This window comes from Pithys albifrons, chromosome 18 (assembly GCF_047495875.1).
Source record: "Pithys albifrons albifrons isolate INPA30051 chromosome 18, PitAlb_v1, whole genome shotgun sequence".
NCBI lineage: Eukaryota > Metazoa > Chordata > Aves > Passeriformes > Thamnophilidae > Pithys > Pithys albifrons.
Genome location: NC_092475.1, coordinates 14,808,825 through 14,820,048, shown reverse-complemented (window position 1 = coordinate 14,820,048; position 11,224 = coordinate 14,808,825). Strand labels below are relative to the sequence as shown.

The 11,224-nt window shown below is 43.1% G+C and overlaps 1 protein-coding gene across 4 annotated transcripts in view; it reads right to left on the bottom strand.

Moving 5' to 3' along the window:
* Positions 1–864: 864 nt before the first annotated feature.
* Positions 865–11,224, bottom strand: part of NCOA6 (nuclear receptor coactivator 6) — a 45,020-nt gene continuing 34,660 nt past the window's right edge. For 3 of the 4 annotated variants that reach the window (XM_071573221.1, XM_071573223.1, XM_071573222.1), the window contains 4 exons: positions 9,695–9,763; positions 7,405–7,441; positions 4,426–4,574; positions 865–1,470 (listed from right to left, as the gene is read on the bottom strand). In XM_071573221.1, coding sequence (XP_071429322.1) covers positions 1,424–1,470; positions 4,426–4,574; positions 7,405–7,441; positions 9,695–9,763 — 302 coding nt within the window. In that variant the 3' untranslated portion in view covers positions 865–1,423. Of the gene's footprint in view, positions 1,471–4,425; positions 4,903–7,404; positions 7,442–9,694; positions 9,764–11,224 lie in introns of those variants that run through there. The other variant, XM_071573224.1, reaches the window with a different exon arrangement.

The window sequence follows — 11,224 nt, the reverse complement described above, 5'->3', positions numbered from 1 at the left end:
CTGCCAGGAGGGGGGAGCCAGGGTGGGTCAGGCTCTGCTCCAGGGAACAGGGACAGGAGGGGAGGGCATGGCCTCAGGCTGGGCCACGGAAGGTTAAGGCTGGATATTAGGGAAAATTTCTTCATGGAAAGGGCAGTCAGGCACTGGCACAGGCTGCCCAGGGCAGTGGTGGAGTCACCATCACTGGAGGGATTTAAGAAATACGTGGCACTTGGGGACATGGTTGAGTGGTGGCCTTGGCAGTGCTGGGCTAACAGACGGACTCAATGGTCTCTGATGGATTTTCCAACCTAAATGATTCTGGGATTCTGAGACATTGGCATCAGTGACTATTGTGCACAAATAAGTAATTTGTCATTATGAAAGCTGACAACTTGTATTTAATGACAATTTATATTTAATCAGCCTTCTGAGAGACATATTTTTAAAACTCAGCAAGAAAGAGAAAAGGTGAAAGTATTTGTGCACAGAGCCCCAGGCAACCTGCACAGGCTCCTGGTTCTCCGGGAACGCTGAGCCTGACCTACTTTCTGCGGAGGCACATCCGACCCGGCAGCACCGACGGCACCCACAGTCACCCAGAAAGTGCCCCCACCCTGCAGGAGCCTTCACACCACGGAGCTGGGCCTGTGCCCTGCCTGTCCCCTTTGTGGGGAGCTGCACACATCCCGGGGGTGGCAGGGTGGCCTTCCCATTTTTCCTTGCTTTGCAGGAACAGCTGCATCAGTTAATTTGTTTGTGGTTAAACAAATGCCTTTCCAAAGCTCCATATAAGGAGCTTGCAGGCCCAGAGCTCTAAATAATCTCTTCAATCCTCCTGTTTGGAATGATGCTGCTGCTGTTGCTAAGAATAATTCAACCCAATTTATAGGGCAATAACATTTATTTAGAGCACGAGGGATTCCACATTATACAAACCCTTAAATTTATTTTTTGTTTCACTGGTCCATTTCTACAACAAGTACATCAGATCTACTATATTATAATAAAATTATTTACATTTCCAAACAAGATGGGGTTTGTTTATAAACCCTCTGACTGCTATTCACATACAGTACTTAAAACAACAGCACAATACATTATTTTAATACCTAAAAATGACAACCCTGTATTCTAAATTGTTTATGAAAAGTGGAAACAAATAAATTTACAATTGTCTTCCCCTCCCTGTCCATTTCATACAGACACATCACCCTAATGTGCTAACCCTGGACTGCACTTTGTAAATCCAGGGGATTTTTAGAAGAACCCAGTTTTTATAACTATTTATCTGTTTTTTAGAAAAAAAATCATTTATTGGGAACAGTATAATATTAAAATGACTTACTGTACAGAATTTTATTTAAAAAAGAAAAATCACAGCTCAAAATTGCTATTGGTAAATTCACACTCATTTACAAGTCTCATGTTTCCATGCAGTAATTTACTTGGATTTTCTTCTTTTTGACTGCATTGCACTGGCACTCGTTTCTGAAATCAAGAGAAGAAAAAAAGCATGGATATGGAGTCGGTAAGCCATTCCCCAGAGGTGCACAGACTGCCCTGTTATTCCAAACTCACACCAGAGTGGAAACCTCTGGAGTCCAGGATTTCCCAGCACTGGGACTGACTCTTCAGCAGCTGTAACACAACAGGACCCACGCACACCGCGGGCCCCCACTGCTCTCCAGACACGAGTGCTGTGAGTTGGACATTTATGAAGCCCTCATACAACAGCCTTTAAAAGAAGAGCCAGGTATTTTTAACTGTTCTTTAAGTTCAGTTCCCCACGTGCCACAGCTTGCTGGGCCTTATTCCAGAAGGAAGCACAGCCTTGGGCACCAACTGCGTCCGGCAGCCCCGGCAGCAGAGACGGTGCCACTCAGCAGCCAGGGAAGGTGTTTTGGAGCCTGCCATGCAAGTTAAGAACCTACTTGTCTGAGTTCTTGGAAAGCCATTCGAAAACAAGTCTCTTCAGTGTACACTGAGTCACAGGAACACAGCTTATGCAGAGACACAAATATTAACACCTGCAGAGCCATGGTGACACCAGGTGACATGTCCAGTGCACTTACCAAGGCACTAAGATTCCATTTCAAAGCAAAAAAAGAGTAAGGACCGAGGGCATTTGCATCTTTAGATTTTTTTTAAAAATGCGATTTTAAATGTTGGCAATGTCTCTTTGGCTCTTTAGAATGTTTTCCAAAAGCTACTGCAGCTGTGTGTATTTTAAGAGTCAAAAGGGGAAAAGTTTCCAAGTCCACCTAAACCCAGAACAGCAGCAGTACAACTCCATGGCTGTTACACATGGCATTAGAAAAAACAATCAACATTTCAAAATTTAACAGACTCGAAGCTACAGTAATTGCTGAAACAGCCCTTGTGGGAAAAGTACTCCAAAAAGGGAAAATACCAGTACAGTACCAATTTTCAGAAGTGAAACATCCCCACAGGCACAACTCTGGCCTGGAGCCCCTCTGAGCAGCAAGGCTGACTTTGAAGCAGCTTCAGCAGTGGCTGTTGCCAACCCTGGTGCTGCTCCTGGCTCCATGACTGGGAGAAGGAAGGGGTCAGCACTGCTCAGTCCCTGTCCCAGTTCCCAGCATGTCCCCCAGACCTGCACCCTGGAGCATGCCATGTACACACGGACAGGGGCTGACTCTCCATCTGTTCTCTTCTCTCACAGTGACCCTTCTGCCTCCACCTTCCCAATGCTTAGCAAGGGAGTTCACACTGGTCAAAGTCTGCTCTCTCCCTCTTTGCTGTATTTTTTTTCTTAATTGCAGTTTTTAAACCTTAAACAGCCTCTGACTCAAGAGGTACCTCCTCCCAGCCCCACATTCCCATTACCATGGATTAGGGGGCTTCTCAGCACACAGAAAATGTATGGAGGCCAGGGGCAACCAAGCCAGAATCATTATGCTCTGATCCCCTAACTAAAATGTACAAGGGAGTAGGCACCAGTGGCAAACCAGGTGACGCTCCTGCAGCCACCTCACTGCCCTCTCCAGCCTGTTCTCTGCCAGTGAGCACCTGGTTTGGCTCATGTTCTCTACAGCCCAGAGATAAGGCAGCCACAGCCCAGGTACTCTGTGGAGAGCTGCACCCACATGTCCAGCAAACCCCTGAGACACTGGGGCAGTTTCAGATGCATGTTTTAAAAACAAGGATTTTACTTACAGAGGTAAACGAATTACACAGTCAGCACAACCCCCTATGAGAGTTCTGGTATTATTTAAATTTGATGTGCTTTCATGTTCCCACATTGTCAGAATTGGATGTGTCACTGGTTGTCATCTTTAGGTTTATCCAGTCAGGGTGTGGGGCAGGTCACACGCTTCAGGTCCCCTCAAACTCAGGCAGGTATCACCAAAGGGATTTTACATTGGCTTCACATTTTTCAAAGTTTTCTTCACAGTCATGAAAGAGAATTTACTTTTACAATAGACTTAGATTCTTCTGCACAATCCTGACACAAACAGTAAATGTACTTAAATTCAACAGCCACAAAAGTGCCAAACATATAGGTCCCCTGTGTAATCTTTGGGAGTCATTGCACAATGACATATAGCTGAAAGGCTTCTCTGAAACTCTTAAAACACAATATTATCATCACACTTTAGTATCTCCAGTATAGAAATGATTGCTGAATTCCACTTGACTCCATTTTATAATCATTTTATATTAGTACCTGTTCTGTATATTATCTTTAAAATATGGTTCAAATGTTGCCTTCTGACAGTCTCCCTCTACCCTCTTGCATAATTTTAGTCCATCAGCATTTTTCTGACCCTTTAAACACAAGAAGCTGACAGAACTAGGTCAGCCTGGCACTGGGCTGTGCATACCACACAAATGCTGCATAATTGTTAAAGACTATAACCTGGGTGGGAATAAGGTATGTCAGCACCTGCTCATGCCATGGGTTAAGACCTTCAGGACGTCAGGTGTTCTTGGAAAGAGGAGCTGAGGCTCTGTGCTAGCACACAGCACTCCCTGGTGCTCCAGGCTGCCCTCCTGGCAGCTCTCGTGCCTGAACCACAGCAACTGGTCTGGCAAGAGCTGACCATGCACTTGGGAAGACTTAAGTCTTGTGCCTTTCAAGCTTCAGGAAAAAGAAAATGTCACTTTTTGATCTTAGTACAGTCCTTTCAACAGCAACACCTTTCCGCCAAGAGCATTCAGCTTCAACTAGGCAAGGTGCTGAGCACTGTGGTGGCGAGTGCTGCAGAGCAAGTTCCACAAATGACAATTCGTACGGGATTTACTGTCAGTGCAGACATCAGTAAATGTTTCAACACCAACCTCTGGCTAAATCCGTGAGACTAAAGCACCCAAAGTGTACAAGCTGCAAAACAGCATTAGGAGGCAGCTACTGCAAGGGCATTATCTGGGGAGCAGGTCAGGTCCTGCCCTCTCCACAGAAAGGATGGCTGTGCACGTTACCTTTTGCCGTGCCGGACGCAGAGGCGGGTCGGGAGGATCTCTTGCGCTGCCCATTCTCTACAGTTTCCTGTGAAGCGGCAGAATCCTCTGTTCTTGAATTTCTTCTATTTGGAGTTTTAGACTTTTCACAATTCTCTTTTGTCTCATTACTAATAAAGTGGGACAAAATATTTCTGATGAAGTGTAAGAAGAATAATGTTTTTCTATGCAAGTCAGACAAGCTGGAGGATGGCCCAACACAGGTACCAGTTCCGGACTATTAGCACTGAAGAATGAAACGCTAGAGATACCAGAAGTTCTATCAGATGAAGAGTGACCTGAGTAAGCCAGAGTATAGTCCATTTCTATCAAAAATTATCAGAGGATACAGAATTGAGAAGTCCTCAAAGAGAATATTTTCAACATTAGAAGACCAAGAAATTAGATGCATTATAAATTGTCTGCTCTGTTTTCCACAGGTGCCACCATTACTGAAGTCTAGGAAAAGCAAACAGGTTACATTAGAGACTGCTGCAGTATGGGGGTACAGAGTTGAAATTGCAGATGAACATCAGGAGGAATTAGGAACCCTTCAGGGAGTATGCCAGCTTTTGGGTTTGCTAAAAAGACTCACTCCATTGATGCAAGTGATTTCTTCAAATACTAAAAAAGCTTAAGGCTTATTTAAAACCTTCTTCAAGCCTTAGAGTTTGAAGTTAAAATACTTTTTTTTTTTTTGTAAGAGAAAGCTTTTTCTGCTATAAAAAATAATTTTAGGTACTGTGGAAGTCTGTGTTTCCTGCCACTGAGACAATAAATGGAGTGCTACAATTTTTTATTAACCTCCTCTTTTATTTTATCACTCAACCCTGTAAACTCATCCTGACCTTTGGGTGTTTTCTCCTTAATGCATTAATGCCAGACAATTTCTGATGACTATGCAGTTTCAGAAGATTAAGCTAAACTTAACTCCTGTGAATTCAAAGGTAATGAATTAACCAAATAAATTACTCTCCTGGTAATGGAAAAGGAGAAAGAAAGCTCATTTCAGGCTCTTTTGGGGGATACTTGTAGGATTTCAAGAAAGGCTTCTTGAGTCAGAGACTGGAAGGAACACAATGACAGAGGTCCCACTGCAGTGACACCCTGCAGGAAAGTCCTGCTCGGAGGGGAAAGACTTTGGCACATGCTTGTGGGGTTAAGTAACAGATACCTGAAATAGAACAGTTTGTCAATAGAAGGAGAGACAAATATTGTCAAGCAAAGACACACCCAGCAGAGGAGACTATGGAGGCACATGGGTTGTCTCAGACACAAAATAAAGACTGAAGTCTGTTTCCCTGTAAGGTGGGACTATGGGCAATCTACCAACTGGATACTCCAAACAGGTCTAAAACTGGTCTTCTATGGACTGAGGTCCAGAGGAACGACCAGTCACCTACCTCAGAGGACACCTGGAGGGAAGCAAACCGGCATCAGCACCTGAAGTTCAGTTAGTACTGAAATTACTTCAGTTAGGTAATTTTTATGGATTCCAGTGACTACATCCATAGGTGGGATTGTCTCACAGGAACCAGCACAGCAGTTCCCTCGTTTTGTAGGAGGAAATCAAGTTAGTCCAAGTGAAAATATTTCTAGTGCTTTGTGGGTTGCAAGGTTCCTCTAAGGTTTGCAAGTTTTTGAATGGCTTTAAACTGAGAGTAGGTTTAGATTAGATGTTAGGGAGAAATTGGCACAGGTTGCCCACAGGAGCTGTGGCTGCCCCATCCCTGGAAGTGTCCAAGGCCAGGCTGAACAGGGCTTGGAGCAATCTGGGATGGTGGAAGGTGTCTCTGCCCACGACAAGGGGTGGAATGAGACGATATTTAATGTCCCTTCCACCCCAAACCACCTATGATTCTATCAAGGTTTGTCCCATGTGGTGTTTAACTCCATGAGCCCAAAGGTGCTCACTGGGTCAGCCATCACTAGACTCAATTTGCCTGCAAACATTCCCTCTTTTCCAGTCTTGGTCAGAAAAGCATCAATCAGAAGAACCCAGAAAAATGCCCTTGTGCTAATCTGATGTGCTGAGTTTGGACATGGTCACACAAGGACACTTCATCTGGAGAATCTGCTCAACTGTGAATTGTCCCACCTTCAGCTTTTCAGAAAAATTCTACCCTGAAGAAAACTTCCTGTGAAATTTCTTCTTTGATACAACTCAAATGATGCCAATCCACATGAAGGTAAATACCATTAAATATTCCTTTCAGAGTCATTCCTGATCTGAGGAAGTGTCCTCTGTTCCCTCCCTTACAAAGGGAGACACTCTGAGGAACCCCTTGGGGTGGCTGCACCTCTTGCCCTGGCTCAGGGGGTGACTCTGCTGACGAGGGCAGGATCCAAACCTGAGGCTGTGCCAGCACAGTTCAGCCAAAACCAACACCCAGTGTGTTTAGAATCTTACAAAAGTAGATCTTCAAAACTGCCATTTTCTTCTGACAGAACACAATCATTTGAAATATGGTCTTTTAATTACTGAATGTCTTAACCAGGACAACATGAAGTTTCTACATGACTTTCCAACCAGGTTTTGGCAAACTGTCAACAAGCAAATAGAGAAAAACTGTTGAAAACAATCATGAAGGCAGCAGAACAACAAACTTTTGAAAGACTTCCTTTCAGAAAACAAAAATTCACAAAGCAGCTAAAGTGCAGGCTTTGGAGGTTTAGTTTCGATTTGTTGTGGAACCACCAAGATCCTTCCAGGACATGAAACATCCAGGCCTGAAGGGATGAAAGGAAACACTGCCCAAAATACAGACTGGGAAAAAAGTTACCTTACATTCTACATTTCAGCAATGGTGTGGAACACTCAGCTGATTTTTTTAACAGGAAAGAAAAGGGTATGGCCAAGAAAATGAAAAGCAGTAGAAGTTGAGCAACTGAAGCAAAGAGAAAGGGATTTTCTCCAAGAAAGCTACATCTACTCTGAATCTACACAAACTATCTCCTTACCTTTGACCAGCAACTACTGCAGCATTTGTCTCAAGTTCTACAAGAGAAAAAGATAATTTTAAAGTTTGCTGTAGCAGTACATACCTGCTGACAAGGCATGACTAGCTCACATTTTTCTATTAGGTCTGAAGAATAAACTGTCAAAGCAAAGCATGTCAATCTATCAAATACCATATGGGCAAAGCCTGATTACAGCCTGCACCAGCTGAGACAGGGAAGTTAAAACCCTGCAGAAAAAAACTGCAGAGAAACTCCCTGACAAGGGCTACACTTTTCTTCCTTTTTTAAATTCCATTTTAGACAGTTTATTTTTTCTGAAACTTCTAGGTTTTATGAGGTTTAAACTAATTTAAAAATACTCATCTGGCTCTTATGAATGTAAAATTTTGCCTTAACCCAACTGTGTCTCAGCAGTATCTTCTAATGCAGAAGAAGACAAATTTATGAAGTCCAATTATATTTGTACAGAACTGGAGGAAATCTCAGGGGAGATGTTGCAAAGAGAGTCTGACCTGCCTTCTCTCTCTCTCTCTCTCACATACAGGTCAGGTTTCCTTTGGAGTCTTCACCTCAATAATCAGCTCTCCTTTCCAGCATATAAAATGCCACGTCTTTTTACTGTCCATCTTTTAATTCTCCCCATATCCAGCAGATCCTTCGTTGAGAGGGAGGGTCTGTACCTGAACAGAGCCCTTCATGTGAGAAACTGTCACAGATCTGGGGGTGGCCACTGCAATGTCACAGATGAACTCCCTGTGTTTGTCACGTTACCCACAGTGAATTCCAGCTCAGTCCCTCCCAGTCAGAGCTGGGGACAGCGGGGCACAAACTGGGAGCTCCAGCTCAGCCCCTCCCAGTCAGAGCTGGGGACAGCGGGGCACAAACTGGGAGCTCCAGCTCAGCCCCTCCCAGTCAGACCTGGGGACAGCAGGGCACAAACTGGGAGCTCCAGCTCAGCCCCTCCCAGTCAGAGCTGGGGACAGCGGGGCACAAACTGGGAGCTCCAGCTCAGCCCCTCCCAGTCAGACCTGGGGACAGCAGGGCACAAACTGGGAGCTCCAGCTCAGCCCCTCCCAGTCAGACCTGGGGACAGCGGGGCACAAACTGGGAGCTCCAGCTCAGCCCCTCCCAGTCAGACCTGGGGACAGCAGGGCACAAACTGGGAGCTCCAGCTCAGCCCCTCCCAGTCAGACCTGGGAACAGCAGGGCACAAACTGGGGCTTTGCCTTTGAGATCCATTTAGCACCCAAAGTTTGCTAGAGTATGTACAAGGAATAAAAGTGTAAAAAAAGTAAGAAAATGGATAATATCTGTCCTCTTAGGGTAAATTTGCAGTGTTGGAACATCAGCCTCTTCAGTGTAAATGGATATAGCACCATCTGGGAAAAACAGATGTCTTGGGAACAAAGGCAGAACAGCCTAAGCAACACAAGGAAAGAATTCCCTTTCTTCCTATCCAAAAAATGAACAGTGAGAATATCCAATAGCAAAAAATGGATAAAACCAGTGCTCCCTCCCAGCAGGAACTCTCCAATACAGCTGGAGCAGCACTGGGCCATGAGTCAGATGTCAATCAACATGGGGTACAACCAGACTTTGTTTTAGTGGAAGTTCAAAGAAAACAATTTAGCACAGTTTTCACTTCCTGAAAACTCTACTTCTAATCAGATTAGAGATGGCAAATGGATGGAGAGTGGCACTTCCCAGAAGCAAGCCCACATCTATCCATTATCCCTACTCAACTGGGGAACTACTTTTTCAAAGTACCCCAAAACTGATGGTGAAACATCATGATAATGGGTGGCAACACCAAAAAGTCATCTGCCAGGGCTCCATCTTGAAACCAACTCTGCTGAGGGGGCATTAAAAGGTGAACAGAAAAAAAAGGGTTGTAATTCTAAAACACACTACCAGCAAGGCTTTTGGAGATATATTCAGAATGGTGTGATGTAAAAAACCCTCCTATTAGCACTGAACAGAACTTCAAAACTCAGACACAACGTATTGTTACAAATTAATTCCCTACTGTTTATCACTGAGTATCAAAAAACTTCCTTGGTGATTTTTTCTTGTTTTACTTGATCTCATGCTGAATCTCCCACAAGGCTTTGGAGACTTCTAAAGCACAGGAAACATCCCAAAAGCACAAATAGTAACAACCTCCCCACTAAAGCCCCAGACTACCCAGCACATCAGTGACCACTGAATATGCATTCAAATAAATGCATTTTCAGTTCCAAACATAAAGGGTTTAGTTCACTCTCTTCTGCTTTTCCGAAGAAGGATTTACCTGTTCTTTGAACAGTACTTTCTGATGTTGCAACTGAACTTTTTTTCTGTGTTAAATGTTGAGAGGATGCTAGAATAAAAGTGGAGGGAAAAAGTATTATTGTCAAAGGGAGTCAAAGGAGTTCCTGTTGTGAGACTGGGCTGCTGGTACAGAATTCTCTGTGTCGCAGCCGACTCTGTTTTGGTGTTTAGAGATGCAATATTTATTTTTTAACCTACCCTCCACTTCCCCCCCACCACACACACCTCCCTTTTAGGTCAAACTTTGGCAGAACCCTCCCAGGCAAGTTTTCTCAAAGTAGGATAAGTGATGAAATTAAGTATATAAACCACATTTTCAAAGGTCACGATTCTTCAGCAGACTGAGAAATTACAGGAAGTCCTAGAAATTGAATAGTTTAGTTTCTCATTTTAATGCTCATTCCAATAGAAGTTCTGGGGTGAAATAGCATCTTTGTTAATAAACCAATGCCCTCACTCTTTCAGTTAAAGAGTAAAATATACTCCAGAGTCACCCTTGAAGTCCTTTGGCAGAAAGATGATGCCACTTAAAAACTCTCAGGTTGCCAAGTAAAAAAAGTAAGATGGAAAAATAATTTTTGTTGCACTAATCCTTTCTAGTCTTCTCTTATAGATGTTAATAAGCTTATAGAAAACAAGAAGACAAAAAATTAAACATTCCTGTTTAAATAAAAAATATGCACTTTCATTTTCCCCTAAAAAACCAGAACTCTAATTCTGTGAAGCTCAAAGCCTTCATTTTCCAGTTTCAAACAGCTAAAACATCCCACAGCCACAGGCAATGTCACACTCAGGCTGAAGTCCTCAGTTCCCCTGACTTCTGTGGATTTTATTTTCCATTTTTGTCTTCTGTGTCTATTTCATGTTGTAAAACAGAACAGACACTCAGTTCACTTAAAGAGTGATGGGTTTATTTCTACACCATATTCAATAGATTAAAAATGGCATTGAGAAATAGCAGCAATGTCATATGTAAAGTCTGCCAGATGCTCAAATTAACAAAGCAGAAAGCAGCTCAGATGTGAAGATATTTTATGTTTTTAAATTAGATGCAATTCTAATCACTTTTTCAGAAATTTCTCTGAAATAAGCATTAAAGTTTATCCCCAGACAAAAGGGGATTTGGTGTGGGTTTGGGGTTTTTTGTCTTCTGGAGGTTATCCAATCATTTCCCTTGAGGATTAAGGTTATTTGAAGATGGAAGTAGTATTATTAGGATTAATTAAAAATATAATAAATCAATAAATTGAAATAATTTACAAAAAAAAAAATCTCTGACAAGACCAAAGCAGAACACCAGTATAAAAGGCACCTTAAATACTTGTCATTACTGATGCATCCACTTTTTCTCCCTGCTTCCAACACTTACTCCTCTGTTCTTGTATCCCATGTTCATGACAAGTACCCCACTTAAACAGAAACTGCTTAAACTGAAAGAAAACTTCTGGAACTTGAATCTTGGAATACCAGCCTGTCTATCACTCGAATATTAGAAATCAAAAAGCAGCGA